At 38.4% G+C, this 19,712-nt stretch overlaps 1 protein-coding gene across 2 annotated transcripts in view; it reads left to right on the forward strand.

Annotated features, from left to right (window-relative positions):
• LOC149255543 (protein CHROMATIN REMODELING 35-like) overlaps positions 1-19,471 on the forward strand; it is a 274,333-nt gene extending 254,862 nt beyond the window's left edge. The window contains exons 4-5 of one of the 2 annotated variants that reach the window (XM_089460509.1): positions 15,682-15,846; positions 16,901-19,471. In XM_089460509.1, the coding sequence (XP_089316635.1) occupies positions 15,682-15,846; positions 16,901-18,721 (1,986 nt within the window). In that variant the 3' untranslated portion in view covers positions 18,722-19,471. The remainder of the gene's footprint in view (positions 1-15,681; positions 15,847-16,900) is intronic. The other variant, XM_089460510.1, reaches the window with a different exon arrangement.
• The last annotated feature ends 241 nt before the right edge of the window (positions 19,472-19,712 follow it).

The following is a 19,712-nucleotide window of genomic DNA, read 5'->3' on the forward strand; positions in this document are numbered from 1 at the left end:
AATTAAGAGGATACACAAAAAAAGAAAACATCACCGTGTTAGTAGACACATGAGGCACTCATAATTTTATAGATGTAAATGTTGCAAGGAAACTAAACCTATTTGTGTACCTAGCAGCCAATATATGAGTCGTGGTGGCAGACAACAAAAGAATAGATGGAGTTGGAAAATGTCACAAGGCTAAATTACAATTAAGCAATTTTTTACAGCCATTCACAAACACCACTTTGGGCCATGCTTATTCAGCTGCAACCGCCATCTCGACAAGTCATACAGATGTGTCTTCTGAAATCTGGAAAAGCATTGTGTCATACCAAGCTGTGAATCATAAATATTTGAAGGAAAAGGCTATTATATAAATTTAGGAAGGCACTTAAAGAAAAAGGAAACAAAGAATTCACGTACATGTCGTATTAAAAGCAATTTAGAGTTTGAAAAAAAGTATTAAGGAATTTTAAGATTGAAAAATATTGAAAAAAAAGGTTAAGCATACTTTTTTGAAATTATATGTATATAAAAGATAAAAGAAAGAGAAAGAGAAGATATTATAAGTTGAATACTTACCAAATATTGTAAAAGTGAAAAAGTGAGTAAATGCAAAATAAATAAATTATATTTTAATAGAGTATTAAAGTTCTAGTTAAAGCATTTAAAAAAAGGAAGGAACTGTGACTAAGTGAATAAGTCAAATATTTTAATATTAAAAGGGTATTTAAGGTTTCTTTTGAAAGAGAGAAAATTACAAAAATATTATTATAATATTAAAAAGGGTTACTTTTAAACCCTAAGCTCATCTTGAAATGGAGACCAGTAATGGAAGATTTCCTAAAATTTATAGTAAAAGTGTTAGTGCGCTACTTAAAATCAAAGGATCACTTGCAGGAAAGGATATTATAATCTCTATCGATCTTAGTGAAGAGAATAATGATGTTAGTATTGAATGTGCTTAACCAATTAACAATCCTTGAATTGCATATAATTGAAATGATAGATTCAATGAATAAAAAACAATATGACATAAGCAATCTACAACTAAGTATTAGAGACTATATTTCTCTTGCAATTCACTGTTAAAGCTTTATTTTGTGATGATAGTGATATAATTTTGGGTTCGCCTTGGATCGAATCACTAGGTTCCTTCATCCTAAATACAAAAAATAAGTTTTTGACATTTTCCTACAAAAAGAAGAAATGACGTTACAAGATGTTACATTGAAGCCAGTTTCAATAACACTAGAAGACGTAAAAGATATCTTAAAAGTAATTCCTCAAGAAAACCAGAAAACACTGCAAAATATGTAGAAGGAAGTTGAAAAGATATTGCAGACAAAAATGAAGAAGTTACTTGCCTTAAGGACCACAACGAAAAATTACTCACTCAAATTAAGAAACTTAAAAATGACAAGAAATCATTGAAAACAAATTAGACGAACTTATGACGCAAAAAGTATTGAAGTCTTCAGATGTAACAATCCAAGTTGAAGAAAAAGAACGAATACCGATCCAGTCAATATCACAACTCAAGAAAATGACAAACCAGTGGAAGTAAAAACATATTCAAATATTGCATTTCAAACGTTTAACCAAGCGACTTCAGTACATAAAGGAAATCAGATACTTAAAGTAAATCAAGAATTCAAAAACTCAGATCAAATCACAAGAACTCCTTATAACACCCAAATCATAAAAGTAGACATCTCAACCAATTTGCATATCCATATCACTTAGACTAGAGACAAGTGACTTATGTTCCAAAGAATATCGATGTCACCTCAATTCGGTCTTATAATAAAAATTCATTTGAAGCCGTAAGATTCCATAGAAGATTGATTTAGGATGGTCATATCCCTTCTCAGTTCGACAATTTTGTTTATCACCCAGATGATTATATCATCTTGTATCAACGATGATAACAACTACAAGAATTCAGAAGGATGTGAACAAATTACAACGCAGAGAAATAGATGACACTTTCTCATCGGTAAGCTTTGAGGACAAAGCTTTTCTTAAGAGGAAGGCAATGTTATCAATATAAATAATTAATAATTAATAGTTGATAATGATTAATATATTAAAGAGGCATGCCTCTAAAGACATGACCGTTCATAAACGGGTACCCACCTAGGTATAATACGAGACTCTCATTTGCAACCATTTTATCATATTCTCATTCATACATTTTATATTATATATTATTTGTATCCTCAATGGACATGATCATATTCCAAGTGTTTTCAAGTATTTAGTTTGTCAGTACGAACACTATTCATTACATTGGTATCAGAGTGTAAACGAACTTTGTTTGTTACAAAAGCCTTTCAATGTTTTCCTTCCTTCCCAATAAGGAGATTCTACTTTTGAGGTTTAACTAAGCCTCTCACTTCTCCTTTCAATATAAAGATAAATCTCTCATTTACAAAAGAGAAATATCATTTCTTTTCAAATCTTGTTTGAAAATATGAAAGCTTTTATATACTATGCTACCAAAGTAGCAAATTGAACAACCTACAAATACACTACTTGAACAGTTCTTTTACTTTTAATGCCAATGTATGAATTTTAAATACAAAGCAATGATTCTTGGGTATTGTTACACACCAAAAGTTGGTAACCCCAACTTAGAAAAAATTCTCCTCCTTTGGACAACCAGCCAGCTTGCAACCCTATATTTGCTCAATATATGATGATATGCCACATTCCTCTGCCATTTGCACCGGTCAGACACCTCTCACTATTTGACATTTCTCTTAAAGGAAGGTGGGTTGCCACATGGCGGGTACTTAAACCATTTTGCAATCGAGTGCTAACGTTTTGGACATTCTAAGTTCTAACATGGATTAATGATCCGAATTGGATCATTATATTTGTCATCCATCTTGATGCATTTGGAGTGGAAAAAGTGGAGGAATCAGCTCACGGGACCGTTTTTACCAACGGGACCCAGTTTGGTGAAATGGGGTCTGAAATCTTCCGGGAATGTTTTGAGGAATCAAACGATGATTTTGGGGGGTAAAGCTTTGTCGCAAAAGCGCCACACCTTTTTCATGTTGTTCTACACACAAAAAAACTTTCCAACGACACAAGAATTGCATCAATCGAAGTTCGTATGCAAAAGTTATGCCACTTAGAAGTTCACCTTCTTGTTTTCACAGCTATAGTTCAGGAGGATGCCGTGTCAGCCCCCATTATTCTAGAAGACTATTTTTTTACTCTAGTTAAGAGTTGATGTAGTCAAACTTAACCACTAGTAGGCTATCGCGTTGTGTTATAACTGGGCCACTAGGAGGAAGATGCATTCCATTCTTTCGAGAGCATTTGTTCCATAGATGAGCAAAGATAGCCAGGAGAGATAGGAGGTAGAGCACACAGAGAGGATCTGTGCACTATAGTAGCCCACGGGCCACAAATATTACTTTTTTGTATCTACAGCCATATTTCCAGATAGAGAAAGAGAGCGAAGCGGCCTCACCTTCCAACTGGGTTTTCTCCCGAAAGGGTTTCCCAGAGAGCATATCTTGTGTCTTATGTGTGTGTGAGCTTGTTTTATTCGTTCTCTAATTTTCTGCATAATTTATATTCGCATGCATGCACTAATTACAGTAAAATCTATAGATCTAGAAATTAAATAAAACTGTAATGTAGGAATTTTCAGGGTAAGTTCCTCAGATAGAGCACCAAAGGACACTGCTCACAAACAGATCACAGATCAATACACCAGTATTGTTGACGTGGTTGAAACCCTCAAAGAGGGAAACAGTCCACGCCCTGAGCCAATGCGGCCACTTCAAGCAATTTATTAATAAAAGAATGAAAATTTACATAGGCTTCTCTCATGAACGGTTAACCTACAAATGACCCTCCATGCTCTTTAAATAGAGATTATGGACCAATCAGGTGTTATGCCACAGATCAAGTGTCGGTAATACTGAGGAGAGAATGAACCGTCGGATCACTTCATGTCTAGAACATATCGTAACCGTCGGATTGTAAGTTACAAAAGTACATAGTAAGAAACACACTTTACCTAACTCTACACTAGACCAAGTTATACTTAGTTATTTCCTATGTGTCGAAATATCCTAACATCCCCCCTTAAGAACAACTTGGGATAGGATTGAAGGATGTACAAATATGACACAATAGGAGAAGGAAGGAGGCACTAGAGCCTATCCCCCCTTAGTGACAACTTCCTGAACTCCAACCATAAATCGAAGTTTAGTAAACTTCGCCTCTGTGAGAGCCTTTGTAAAGATGTCTGCAACTTGATCATCTGTTGAACAATATTGCACTTCAAGAACATGGTCGTGAATGAGCTTTCTGATGAAGTGCATGTGCAGTTCAATGTGTTTGTTGTGTTGATGTTGGATTGGATCTTTGCATAGTTGAATGGCACTTTGATTATCACACCAAAGTGTAGTCGGATGCTGCTGCTAAAAGCCAAACTTTGACAGGATCTAACAAAGCCATAGGGCTTCCTTACTAGCTTCTACGACACCACGATACTCTGCTTCTGCTGAAGAAAGAGAAATGGCACTTTGTTTCTTGCAAGCCCATGTAATAGGTCCTGAACCAAGAGTGAACACATAACCTGCAGTAGACTTCCGATCATCAGGGTCACCAGCCCAATCAGAATCAATGAAACCAACCAATAGAGGAGATGCTTCTGCACTATAATGAATCCCAAACTGAACTGTACCTCGAACATAACGAAGTATTCTTTTAGCTTCTTTCCAATGACTTTCATGTGGGTTTTGCATAAACCGAGAAATAAGGCCAACAACGAAGGAAAGGTCAGGACGAGTATGGGTTAGATACAAAAGTTTTCCTACAAGTTGACGGTATAAGGTAGCATCAACTTCAAGGGAAGTACAAGTGACTGAAAGTTTGGCTCCAAACTGAAAGGGAGAAGGGGATGGCTTACCGTCTTACATGTGAAAATGGCGTAGAAGATCACAAGCATACTTGGACTGGGAAAGGGAAATACCTTCCTTGGATTGCAAGACTTGAAGAACAAGAAAATAATGCAAGTGTCCTAAGTCTGTCATTTCAAACTTCTTTTTAAGGCTGGACTTCACATGGTTTATAAGGTTGGGATCACTACTAGTAAGGATAAGATCATCAACATAAAGAACAAGAATGATAAGACACTTGCCCACTTTCTTGGTGTAGACAGTTTTGTTAGAATGACACCTAGAAAAGCTAGTTTCTAAAAGAAAGCTATCGATTTTGGCATACCAAGCCCGAGGAGCTTGCTTGAGACCATAAAGGGATTTCTTAAGCCGACATACAAGGCTGGAGTTTGTTTGTATAAAGCTAGTAGGTTGTTCCATATAGATTTCTTCATGCAAGTCCCCATGCAAGAAGGCAGATTTAACATCCATCTGATGGACTTCCCATTTGAAAGAGGCAGCAAGGGAAAGAACAAGGCAGATAGAGTTCATTTTGGCAATAGGGGAGAAGGTTTCAGTATAGTCAATGCCTTCAACTTGTGAAAAACCCTTAGCAACAAGACGAGCTTTATGTTTATCAACTTTTCCATCTGGTCCATACTTGGTTCTATAAACCCATTTGCATCTAACAAGTTTTCATCCCTTTGGTAGAGGAACAAGATCCCATGTATCATTTGCCAATAATGAATGATATTCTTCATTCATAGCTGCGTCCCAATCTGGATGGCCTGAAGCTTTTGCAAAGGTGTCAAGATCATAATTCGCTGAAGCTTGAGCCAGTAAAGAAGAGGCTCTATCGAACTGAGAACGTGTATGTTGTTGATCTGTAGGATCACCGACAAGAGCGCCTGCTGCATCCCGAGTAGCACGGACCCATTTTGGAAGCTGAGGAGCTGAAGGAGGATCCTGAGAAGGTGGGGGAGGATTGTCATCCTTGCTTTCACCATTTGAAGAAGAAATATTTTCAAAAGTAGAAGAGATAGAGAGAGGTGGCACATCCGCTGAACTAGGCTCGTAGGCCGATATATTTTCAGCAAACTTTACATCTCTTCTAATGATAACATTTTTGGACTTAAGTGGAATAAATCTATATCCTTTGACATCTTCAGAATATCCAACAAAAATACATTTTTCACTCTTAGGTTCTAAAGCTTTATGTTTCTCATCTGGAATATGGGCCCATGCTTCATTTCCAACAACACGAAAGTGACTTACATCTGCTTTAATTGAGCTCCATGCTTCTTCTGGAGTGATATTCTTTAAAACCTTAGTAGGAGTGTGATTTATTATGTAATTTGCACAGTTAATTGCTTCCGCCCAAAAATTAAGACTAAGTCCTTTAGATTGAAGCATACAGTTAGCCATTTCCTTTAAGGTGCGATTCTTCTTTTCAGCTACACCATTTTGTTGTGGAGTATATGGAATAGTATGTTGCATTTGAATTCCATTCTCACTACAAAAGTTGATGAATTTGTTGTTAACATATTCTCCACCATTATCAGATCTTATCTTAAGAATTTGATGTCCAGATTGTTTTTCAACAAAGGCCTTAAAGGCCAAGAACATGTTAAATACTTCATTCTTGAGTTTTAAAAGGTATACCCAAGTGCGTCTGGAGAAATCATCAATCAAAGTTAAGAAATACTTGTAGCCAAAGAATGAAACAACTGGAAGTGGACCACATAAATCACTATGCACAAGCTGTAAAGGGGCTGAGGCGTGCCAAGAGGCACGTTTTTCAAAACTATTCCGATGATGTTTTCCGAGTACACATCTGGAACAAACACCATCTTTGCAAGATACCATTGGAAGACCTGTCACCATATTTTCTTTACATAGATTCTGAAGGGAGCGATAGTTTAAGTGACCAAATCGCTCATACCAAAGTTTGCTCACTTCATCATTATGAGAAACAAATACCGAGGGAAGATTTGATGACCCAAAGTTGTTAAACTTATACAACCTTGTAGAATCATCAGCAATGCCATTAGCTAAAATTTGTCTAGGATCTCTTATGTCCTTAATTACAACATCGTGAGGTGAAAATTCAATGATTTTACCTTCACCTGAATGAGTTATCTGATATACAGAGAGAAGGTTGCAGGATAAGGTTGGAACACATAATACATCACTAAATTTACCATTGTTTATATGAACAGTTCCAGTCCCTACAACACTAAGAGATCTATCATCACCAACGTATATATTTTTGGTGTTACAATCATTTAAAGAAGAAAACATGGCTTTGTTTTTGGCCATGTGATAAGAAGCTCCAGAATCAATGAGCCACTCATGAGAATTAGAAGAAGAAGATACATTTAGTGCATATCCAGACTGAGATGTTTGACAACCACATGCAGAAAGTGCTATTCCTGAAGATGAAGTTGAAGTTGAAGAGTGCTCCAAATGGATGTTATGCTTCTTCATTGCTGCTTATAAGGCTTCCATCTTCTTAAAGCATTTGGATTTTAAGTGGCCATCTCGATTACAAAAGTGGCAATGTCTATCATTGTTCTTCCCTTTGTTTTTATTTGCCTTATCATTTTGTTGAAATGATTTTTCATTTTGAGGCTGAAATTGCTTAAGACCCTTGTTTGGTTTAGGACCATTCTTTTTAGGATACAACTTCTTAAGATTCTTTGAATTTGGTTGCCGCTGGGCGGTTAAGGCTTTCTTAGAAGAGTTTCCAAGATTAAGAAGACCAAGGTGTAAGAGTTTTTCTTGTTCTCTTATGAAAGAATCATAAAAGGAATCAAAGGAAGGGGACTTGTAGTCTTGTCCTTGAGAAATGAAGGCTTCTCTTGTAGAATGGAAGGTGGAAACAAACACAGAGTAGGCTGGTCCCAACTTAGTAAGAATGGACTAGATAAGATTACCATCTTCTTTCTTAACCTTAACACCTTCCAAGAGAAGTCAAAGGGTTTTGAACTTGGATAGAAAATCTTCAATGGAAAAAAAATTATTGGGGTCCAGTGTAAACAACTCATTTTCGAGTTGATGGACTCTAAGTTCATTTTTAATTCCAAAAACTTTAGTGATCTGTTTCATTGCTTCATTAGGAGTATCAAGTTCTGCGATATGGAATCTAAGGTCTGGAGAAATAGACATCCCTATCAACCCACGTGCTTGATCTTGCCTATTTTCCCATTTGGCTGCCTTATCTTCATCTTTCGGTTTGGTTTCTTGGCATGAGGCTATTCTGTAAAGACCTTTACTTCTAAGTAAATCCACAATGCAGGACCACCATTGGAAGAAGTTGGTGCTGTCAAGAATAACTTGGCATGGACTTTCCATTTTAAGTTTTAACAGAAACTGAAGCTGTAGATGCTGAAAATAAGTGTTCCAATGGAAAGATCTCGAAAAAATAGGCTGATTTAAAAAACGGCTTTGAAAACGGCGTCTGGATGAAGAAGTTATGGCTTTTTGAAAAAAAGTTGTTGAAGATGCCGATGCAGTGTGGGAATGTGCGGAAATGAATGATAATTTTATATTTAAAGAAAATCCGCCCCCTTTCCAAACTTAATCTAATTAGCTCAACAAAAAGAAAGACTTGAACTCAAGACCTTTATTCTCATAAAGTAGCTTTGGACCAAGTGAGCTAGATTAAAAGGTTAGTAATTTTTGGAAAAGAGGAAGGGTTTTTTTTTTTTTTTTAGTCACTAAAGCTTTGGGGTGCGTGCTTACTTGAAAAAGCTCTTTTTTTCCTACAAAACAAAAAACACAAAACCCAACACGGATATACAAGAAAAAAAAACCTTACGGCTTGAAGTTAGCTTTAGTCGGAAACTAAATATTTTCCTCAATGTTTCTGATTTTATGAGATCACACTAAGGCGCGGTGGAAAAGGGCATGCATGAGAAAAATCCTTCCTTTCTGTTTCTTATTTGCCCAGATCACACAGAATCGCGGGGTAAAGAGCATACGCAGAAATGAAAGGTATAGATCCGGTAATAAAAAAACAAGGAGCTAAATAAACCAAAATAAACAGTGAGAAAATAACTAAAAACTGCAAATAAACACTGTATACCTCCATATCTTAAAAATGATGTAGCTAGGGCTACCGGAAACCTTTTCGCGTGAAACGAAATGGGTTCCTCACTGGAACAGATGCTCCTAATACAATAGAGCAGTCCTCTCGGCCCGAAAGCAATAAAAAACTGTAGATCTAGGAAACAGCAGTCGGATGTTGTTCTACCGGCTTCAGATTTGGATCACCAATGGATGCGGCCCTCAACTTGGCTCTGATAACATGTAGGAATTTACAGGGTAAGTTCCTCAGACAGAACACCAAAGGACATCGCTCACAAACAGATCACAGATCAATACACTAGTATTGTTGACATGGTTAAAACCCTCAGAGGGAAACAGTCCATGCCCTGAGCCAACGCGGCCACTTCAGGAAATTTATTAAGAAAAGAATGAAAAGTTACATAAGCTTCTTTCATGAACGGTTAACCTACAAATGACCCTCCATGCTCTTTAAATAGAGATCATGGACCAATCGGGTGTTAAGCCACGGATCAAGTGTCGGTAATACCGAGGAGAGAATGAATCGTCGGATCACTTCATGTCTAGAACATATCGTGACCGTCGGATTGTAAGTTACAAAAGTACATAGTAAAGAAACACACTTTACCTAACTCTACACTAGACCAAGTTATACTTAACTATTTCCTATGTGTCGGAATATCCTAACATGTAATAGTGTAGAATCTCAATTTTTTAATATAATATTATTAGATCTGTTGTGACGAACTATCCATTGGAATATCCACGACAGTTTACAGATCATTTGGTATCAGAGCAGGTTTATTTGGGTATTTTGTGGAGATTGCAGGGATCTAGATCGGCGAGGCCGAAAATCGTAAAACCCTAATCATGGGCGACGAATTTGTAAACAAAACTTGTGATCTTGCAGAGGTGAGGTTTCCGCAGCTTGAAGAACAAGTCGCGGATATAAACCGCAATGTAAACCTCCTCGTGGCTGCCCTAAGCAATAAGCTGGGAATATTTGGAGAAGAAGGGGGTTCGAATGCAGAGGATAGATCAGAAGGGGGATCGGGAGATTGGGAAGACGCAGATAACCAACCGAAGAAAGAACCCAAAAAAATCAACCTAGTTTGAGTGTCGTGAACCAATCCATGCTTAAAGTGGAAGAAAAAGTTGATATCAAGCCATACCACAACAAGATCGATGCTTTGAAGGTAAACCATTGGTTGCAGCAACTGGAAATTTATGGCAGTGTCCATCAGATCAAGGAAGGGCAAAAGATCTCATTCGCGCTGTTGAAATTGGAAGGCCATGCACTAACTTGATGGGAGAGCCACACGAAAACCTTGAGGTTGGAGGGAGAACCTCTAGTGACTAAGTGGGAGGATTTCAAAACCCTCATTAAGTCACAGTTTTATCCCATTGGATATGTGGAAGACCAGTGGATCCGATGGCATTACTTCAGACAAAATCTGGGCCAAAGCGTGCAGGAGTACACCACAGAATTCAAAAAGATGGCTATAATGTTGGGTATCTCTCCAAAGAACCCAAATGTATTCCTCAAGTATTTGGGGGGTCTGCGCCGCCATCTGCGTGAGCAAGTGATGTTGTTCAAACCCAAAACGGTGGACGAGGCTTGTGTACAGGCACAATACTTGGAGAACATAGGCTTGGAAAGAGCGCAATCAAGTGGATTGAAGCAAAAGGAGCAACATGACGCTTCTAAGGATGGGAAGAAGAAGCAAAAAGGGGGAAAAGATAAAAAGACGACAACCACAACACACCAGTGCAAAGATCCTAGCAACCACTGCAACATTGATGGCCATATAGAGGAGAAGTGCTGGAAGTTGCATCTAGAGCTAAACTCGAAGAACAAGAAGAAATATAATAAGAAGAAGAATCTCATGGCCACTTATTTGAGCAACCAAGTTGAAAGCAGCTTAGACGTGGATGAGAAGATCGTCTGCACGTCAGTGCAGAAGGAGGTGAATCTAAGTAGCCTTCAGCAACAAGAAGAGAAAGAAATGACCAAAATCTTCCATGTAAAGATACAGGTCAAGAAGACGAAGATTGATGCTCTGTTTGACTCAGCATCACAGGGTCAAGAAGTTGGGGCTGGAAATTCGTGATCATCCAAACCCATTTCCACTAGGATGGGTACATAAGGATGCATAACTGAAGGTCACAAAATAGTGCAAAATTGGATTTGCTATCAGTGCTGATTTTATTGATGAAGTAGATTTGGATGTGGTTCCCCTTGATGTATGTGGAGTCGTGCTTGGGAGTCCATACATGTACATACGTTATGCAATATTCATGAGGACAACTAACCAGTACCGGCTCATCAAGGATGGAAAATCGTTCATCATCAATGTGCACAAAGGCAAGTCAAAAATCTCACTAGTAAGTGCCAACTAGGCCAAGAAATTGATCAGTTCCAGGCTCCAACAAGAAGTATGTTTTATTATTTTTAAGAGAAAATCAGTCTGTAGAGGAGTCAATAAGAGGCAAGGCATCCCTGAGGGGTGTATTAAGAAACAAAAACAACAATTGGAGGAGTTGTTACAGGCATACAAGGACGTGTTTCGAGAGCCTAAAGGGCTACCCCCTAAGAGAGAAGTGGAGCACGAGATCCATCTATTGCCAGACTCCCCATTGCCAAATATTGGGCTCTACAGGTAGTCCGTTATAGAAGAAAGTGAGGTGAAGAAACAGTTGCAACAGCTACTAGAATAGGGTGTCATTCGACCGAGTACATCAACATGTGGGTCACCCATCATCATTGTGCCAAAGAAGGATGGGACTTGGCGAATGTGTATAGATTACAAGGCGTTGAATAAAATAACGCTCAAGAACAGATACCCCCTGCCCAAGATAGACGGTCTGCTAGATTAGTTGCAGCAAGCAATGTATTTCACCAAGCTGGACTTGAAGTTTGGATATCACCAGGTTCGAGTCAAAGAAGAAGATACATGGAAGACTGCCTTCAAAACCAGGCAAGGTTTGTATGAGTGGTTAGTTATGCCATTTGGCCTATGTAATGCACCAGCTACATTTATGAGATTAATGAATGATGTATTGCTCCCTTTTATAGATTCATTTGTTATTGTCTATTTGGATGATATACTGGTATATAGTGCTACTTGGGAGGAGCATATTTTGCATTTGACGCAGGTGCTGGAAACATTGAAGAAACACCCGTTGCTAGCAAATCCCAAGAAGTGTGAGTTTGCATAGTAGTCCTTGGTGTATTTGGGATATGTGGTTGGTGGAGGAGAATTGAAGATAGATCCTTCCAAGATGGAGGCCGTCATGAAATGGTTGGTAATGTTACTGAGGTTAGGAGTTTCATTGGAGCAACATAGTACCTGAGGAAATTCATAGCCTCGTTTTCAGTGGTAGCAGCACCGCTCCATGCCATAACAGCAAGTGGCAAGAGTTTCCAGTGGGGAAAAGGTCAGCAGAAGGCTTTCGATGAGTTAAAGAAGAATATCAGTGAAGCACCAGTTCTGACATTACCAAACTTGCAACGACCCTTTGAAGTGGAGACAAATGCGAGTGGGTATGCTATGGGAGTTGTCTTGATGCAAGGAGGAAGGCCTGTTTGCTACCATTATGAAGTATTTCATGGGGTAGTTCTTAACTACCCTACCTACGATAAGGAGCTCTATGCCATGGTGCAAGCTATGAAGAAGTGGAAGCACTATCTGATGGGAAAGGAGACAATAATCCACACAGATCACCAACCGTTACAGTACTTGTAGGCCCAGAATAAGCTACAACAGACCAGGCATTACAAGTGGATGGGGTTTTTACAACAATTTCATTTGGTGATCAAGTATAAGAAGGGCAACACAAACAAGTTGGCCGATATGCTTTCAAGGCCACCCACATCAAAGATTACAGCTTTGGGGACTCTTATGCACATGGAGCCATTCACCCATGATGCATACATAGAAGCATATTCAGAAGATGAGGACTTCAAGGAGGTGTATCAGCAGTTGCAAAGTCAGAGTCATGTGCACGATGGGCAACAACACCGTTGATTACCATCTCCAGGATGGGTTACTCTACAGGTTGGATAAGCTATGTGTTCCTAAAGGTGAGCGTTTGTAGCTGATTAGAGAGGCTCACACCTCCAAGGTTGCAGGGCACTTTGGTGTAGGGAAGACCATGGCTAACTTGCAGAGGTATGTGTATTGGCCCAAGATGCAAGAGCAAGTAGCTAGGTTCATAAGAGGATGCATGCTTTGTTGTACCAACAAGCCTAGCAACAGGAAACAAGGTCTGTATCATCCCTTACCTGTACCTACTCATCCTTGGGAAAACATTTCCATGGACTTTGTGGGAGGTTTACCAACAACCAGGAAGGGACATGACTACCTGTTCGTGGTAGTTGACAGGTTCAACAAGATGTGTGTTCTAATGCCCTGTAAAAAGACCATCAGCGGACAAGAAGCAACAAACTTGTTCTTTGGACAGGTCTGAGTACACGTTAGGATACCAAGGAGAATCATTTCAGACAGGAATACAAGATTTCTCAGTGCATTCTGGACTACATTGTGGAAGAAGATGGACACGAAGTTGAGATCTACAACATTCCATCCACAGACAGATGGGCAGACATAAGTAGTCAATAGGACTTTGGTGCAACTATTGAGGGGTTACAACCAAAACCATCCGAAGACCTGGGATGAAAATATAGTATATATACAACATTCTTATAACAGAGCAGCCCACACTTCTACAGGAAATTCCCCATTTGAAACTTGTTTTAGATATTTGCCACCTTCACCTTTGGATATTGCATATGGGCCGCAAGGAGGAGTGAAGGAAGACCTTACAGGAGATGCTTTGAGGGCTGAAAAATTTATATAGAAGATCAGGCAGATCCATATACATGTATAGGAAATACTGCAGAAGTCGCAGAGAAAGTATAAGACCAACATGATCAGCACAAAATAGAGAAATCATTCAAGGTGGGAGACAGAGTATGGCTACAATTGAACAAGGAGAAGCTGCAGGGACCTGGTAAGAAAATCAAGGCTCTAAGGTATGGTCCCTTTGCGATACTGGAAAAGGTGGGTGATAATGCATATCGACACAATATGCGCATTTACTCAGTTGTAAATGTAGAGAATTTGAAACTCTATGAGCCTTCCATTCTAGATCAGGAAGAGGAACAGGTCCTACCTTCTGTGGAGGATTTGGCACCAGACGCTTAGGCAGAGTTGATAGAAAATACAGTTTTGCAGAAGAGGTCCAGAACTACAAGACAAGGGAAACAAGACCTTTGGCAGATTGGGTTGAAGGGACAACTTCCAGGCAAAGCTAAATGGTACACCAGAGAGAAGGTGGAGGAAAAATTTCCTCACCTCATCAAGTAAAAGCTTTTGGGAACCAAAAGCCTCCCAAAATGGGGAGGTGTGATCCGAATTGGATAATTATATTGTTTGTCATCCATCTCGATGCATTTGGAGTGAAAAAATTGGAGGAATCAGGTCATGAGACCATTTTTACCAGTGGGACCTAGTTTGGCGAAATAGGGTCTGAAACCTTCCAGGAGCATTTTGAGGCCTTAAACGATGTTTTTTGGGGGTAAAACTTTGTCACTTAAGTGCCACACCTTTTCATGTTGTTCTACACACAGAAAGCTTTCCAACGACGCAAGAATCGCATCAATCGGAGTCCGTATGCAAAAGTTATGCCACTCAGAAGTTGACCTTCCTGTTTTCACACCTATAGTTCGGGAGGATGCCACGTCAGCCCCCATTATTCATGGAAAAGGGGCTAGCCACGTATTTGTGATGTAGAAGACTCTAGAAGAGTCTATTTTGTAACTCTAGTTAAGAGTTGATGTAGTCAAACTTAACCACTAGTAGGCTATCGGGTTGTGTTATAACCAGGCCACTAGGAGGAAGATGCATTCCATTCTTTCGAGCACTTGTTCCATAGATGAGAAAAGATAGCCAAGAGAGATAGGAGGTAGAGCACACACAGAGGATCTGTGCACTGTAGCATCCCACGGGCCACAGAGATTACTTCTTTGTATCTGCAACCATATTTCCAGATAGAGAAAGAGACCGAAGCGGCCTCACCTTCCAGTTGGGTTTTCTCTTGAAAGGGTTTCCCAGAGAGCATATCTTGTGTCTTATGTGTGTGTGAGCTTGTTTTATTCGTTCTCTAATTTTCTGCATAATTTATATTCGCATGCATGCACTAATTACAGTAAAATCTACAGATCTAGAAATTAAATAAAACTGTAATAGTGTAGAATCTCATATTTTTAATATAATATTATCAGATCTATTGTGACGAACTGTCTAGTGGAATATCCACGGCAGTTTACAGATCAATTAAGGGGTGATCTGGATGATTGACTGGTCTTGATTTTAAGCTTGTTCTCTCACCTCACCAGGGAAAACTAATCTGTCTATTCAGCTGAGGCAAGAATGCAGAAATCAACTGTTTTCTCTTTTCTTTCTACCATTTCTTTTGGTACACTATGCGACACCAAATGTTATGTATTCTGCTTAATTTATGCATAGGTTGTGAATGTGATAGAAACTGTAATTTATATGTAAGGCACGTACAGATAAGTTGATTTGATTTATGACCATTTGAAGACGTTTAGATATATAATAGTTTTTTATTAATGCGAATTTAAAACTTCGTGAAAAAATGGGATTGTTATCCTTTGGTTGAATGCCCATCTAGAATGATATCTTTGTTTCTTTTGAAGATCAAATCCACACAGGAAAAGGAAAAGGTTTCAGCTAGTCAAGACGAAGAAATGCAAGTCTGTAGCCACTCCTTCACTCTGGAAGATGATCTTGGCTATGTTTGCACACTATGTGGTCTCATTGGACGAAGTATTGAGACAATATTCGAATTCCATTGGTCAAAGGTAAGCTCTTTGTGTAACTGTCTAATTTGATTTGTGTTGCGTATGGGCATTCAGATTTTGAAAAGGAACTGTCTAATTTGATTTGTGTTGCATATGGGTGTTCAGATTTTGAAAAGGAACTGTCTAATTTGATTTGTGTTGCATATGGGCATTCATATTTTATAAAGGATAGAGATAGTGACATCTGAGTTAGGAACATCGAAAGGATGGCAATAGAAATAGGGAAAAAAAGGGAGGTATAACATCCTTGACAAAAATCCCAAATTTGCTGACTGATATTAAACAGACTATCTAGTTGAAGAAGCTATATCAGATGCTCGGCCTCTGGAATTTTGGTGTTTGGAATCGATTTACAAGTAGTGCCACCTGTGTTATACCATTATAATCGCGATCCGCATCAAATAAGCCACTCATAATTGTCTGCAAGAGTGGTTGCTTCCTAGTTTAGGGATTTCATTCCTGGCCATAATATATTAGAAATTTTAACAGGCATTAATCTCTTACAGTGTATCTACATATATACACGTGAACAACACAGATGGAGCTGTGATGGTATTTCCTACAGTTTCAGTATTAAATCAATTCAAAATGAGGGGTTTTTTACACACATAAGGGTACACTTGTACACAACCGTTCCAGTTACTTGTTCACTCAATTATTTAGGACTGCCTAATGTCATCTCCACAATGATGAACCCTGACTGACTTACCTTCCATTAATAAAGTAATATAGAAACATCATCAATGTCTAATTGTTATTGACCCTGTACCCTCGGCTTCAGTTTGTGGTTCTCATGACGGATTTTATTTTGTAGTCCCTCTGACCATCTTTGGTCTTTAGTGCATATTAATATAAATTTCATTACATTCCTATTATTGTTTGACTTGGCTTATTGATTGTATTTCATTTCCTTCACCTACCTTTAGAGTCTATATCTTTTACAATTCCTGGGACTAAAGTATGGGTGCACAATTGCATGGTCATTTGCAAATGCATATGTGATTACATAATCCTGTAAAACATGGTTTAAAACCTTTTTATTGCATTTGTGCAGGCTCGGAAAGCAGCAAAACATTCCAGGCATGCCCCTAACAGGGACTTGGGGACTATTTTAGGGATCAACAATGCTGAACCATTTAACTACAAAAGCTCGGAGCAGGGAACCCCGGTAATGAAACTTGTTTTGCATCCCCGTCTGAGAAAACATATGAAATCCCACCAGATTGATGGGTTTAACTTCTTGCAAAAGAACCTTATAGCTGAAGAACCTGGTGGTTGCATTTTGGCACATGCACCAGGAACAGGGAAGACCTTCCTTATGATAAGCTTTATTCAAAGCTTTTTGACCAAGTACCCAGAAGAAAGACCACTGATTGTATCTCCCAAAAGCATTTTGGGTTCATGGATGAAAGAGTTTAAAAAATGGGGAGTGGAGGAGATTCCTGTTCATAATTTATATGATATAGCGAATAAGGCAGAAACGTTGAGATACAACCAGCTTCAGACGTTGAGAGAATGGAAAGAGAAGAAGAGTATTCTCCTTGTAAGTTATTCACAGTTCTCAAGTATAGTTTGTGAAAAGTCAGAAAATCAAATGATGGAATGTTGCCAGCAAATTTTACTTGAAGGGCCAGGACTGTTGGTCTTAGACGAGGGGCATTTCCCCCGAAACAAGGACACCAACATACTCCATGCTCTTTCTCAAATACATACAAGAAGACGGGTGTTATTGTCAGGCACCCTCTTTCAGAACAATTTTAAGGAACTCTTCAATCTTTTGAGGCTGGTAAGGCCTAATATTTTAGATTTGAACTCTTTTCAAGCCTTCTTCAGCCGGCTGATCAGTATTACTACTGCAACGGAAAAACATCCGAAATTAATGTACCGAGGGCATGTTCATGATACGGTGGAGAGAATCTTCTCTGAAGTACTGGGTTATGCTCTACAAAGTAGCACTGAGGAAGTTAAAACGTCCACCCTACATGATCTCCAAGAACTAACATCATTATTTGTCCATTATTATAAAGGAGATGTACTTGAAGATTTGCCTGGACTTGTTGATTTCACTGTAATGTTGAGTCTAAATGATAAACAGAGAGGAGCATTGAGCAAGGTACAACACTTGGTGGGAAATAGAATGACTAGAAATATAATGTCTTCAGCAGTCTGCATACATCCTTCACTTGAAGGAGAGAATCCTTCAGGATGGTTGGAGCCCGACATGACTAATATTGGGATTACTCTTACCAATGTTAATGCAGATCCAAATGATGGAGTGAAAACGAAGTTTGTTCTTGACATTTTGTCCCTCTGTGAGACAAATAAGGAGAAACTATTAGTTTTCAGTCAGTATCTTCCCCCTCTAACTTTATTAGAAAAGATGTTAATGGAAAAGAAAAACTGGAGCAAAGGTTCCGAAATATTAAGACTTGATGGTAACACTCATGTAGAACTCAGGGAATATATTATTGAACAATTTAACCAGGATTCAGATTCAAAGGTTCTTCTTGCCTCTATTAGGGCACGTGGAGAGGGCATTTGCCTCACAGGTGCTAGTAGGGTTATCATCTTGGACACTCCTTGGAATCCATCAATCACTAGACAGGCAATCAGTAGGGCTTACAGAATTGGGCAGAAAAGGAAGGTATTTGCATATCGTTTAGTTGCCGCAGGCACTTTGGAAGAAGAGATTAACCAAGCTTCCTTAAAAAAGGAACTCATGTCAAAGATGCTTTTTGAGGGAAGTGACCAACATAACAACTCCGTCTCACTTCTATCCGAGGTAAATGTAGATGAATGTGAAGATATGTTCTTTCAAGGAGATAGTCCATTAAAGGAGAACATCCAGACCCTGTACAGACATAAATTAGAATAAATTGTAGTGCTATATTTGCTGCGTGTGCATAACAGTTGAATGTTGAGAGGATTGCTGTCTCAAACTTTACATTGTCCATAATTTATCTTTTTGGAGAAATTGTGCAGAAGTTTGCGTCTCTCATATAGTTAGAAGCTCTCTTTTCTCCTCTCCATAAGGACTTAAGCGGATGATGAGCAAAATTTAGTTTAACAACTGTAGCTGATACAAAGGAACTTACCTTCAGTGGGGACTGTGATATCCCAAATAAATGGGGTACTTGCTATGGAATTAATATCTGGTGACATCTCTATCAGCTGAAATTATAGTAATTTTGGCTCAGAAAGAAATTCGGCTTGAGTTTTAGATACAAATGATAAGCCACTGGTTTGCATTTTTTGAAATTTCGATTTTGGGACTAGACTGTGTGAGCAGTGATGTCCTGGTTTGAGAAGCTTTGGGACGAAGAAATTAATTTCTGCATACTATGAACTATGAAATGGTTTGGTAAATTTTCCAATTTTCCTCGTGTTACTTTTGTATGGTATATGCGATGAAAAATCAGTTTTCGACTATCAACTGATTTTTCCAAAATAATCAAAAAGGATTTGGAAAATTGGGAATTTTGTTCATAGATTAAGGTTTTATTTGACCATGCACCCGGTCATTTGGATTCGAACAGACTTGGATGCATAAATGGTATTTGTAATTTATTTGGTATTGGATATAGACTTGCGATGAATCGCCCATTCTATTTCTTTTTGGGTATAATATATGCTTTTCTCCTTTTCGTGTATGATTCAAATTATATATAGAGAGAGAAGTATAACACGCTTGCAAGAATATTTTAGTTGTATTTGAATTAGCATATTCTATTTTTAAACATAAACTACTCTGTTTCACATATTTTTAACTTGACATTTACTTTCTACGATGATCTGTTCCTTGTTAGTGCTCCTTCCATACTGAATTTTGTTTCAACCATATTTTAAAACATTTATGGTGGGAATTC

This window comes from Pinus tabuliformis, chromosome 7 (genome assembly GCF_031772625.1).
Source record: "Pinus tabuliformis cultivar Carrire ecotype Pingquan chromosome 7, CPIR1, whole genome shotgun sequence".
Classification (NCBI taxonomy): domain Eukaryota; kingdom Viridiplantae; phylum Streptophyta; class Pinopsida; order Pinales; family Pinaceae; genus Pinus; species Pinus tabuliformis.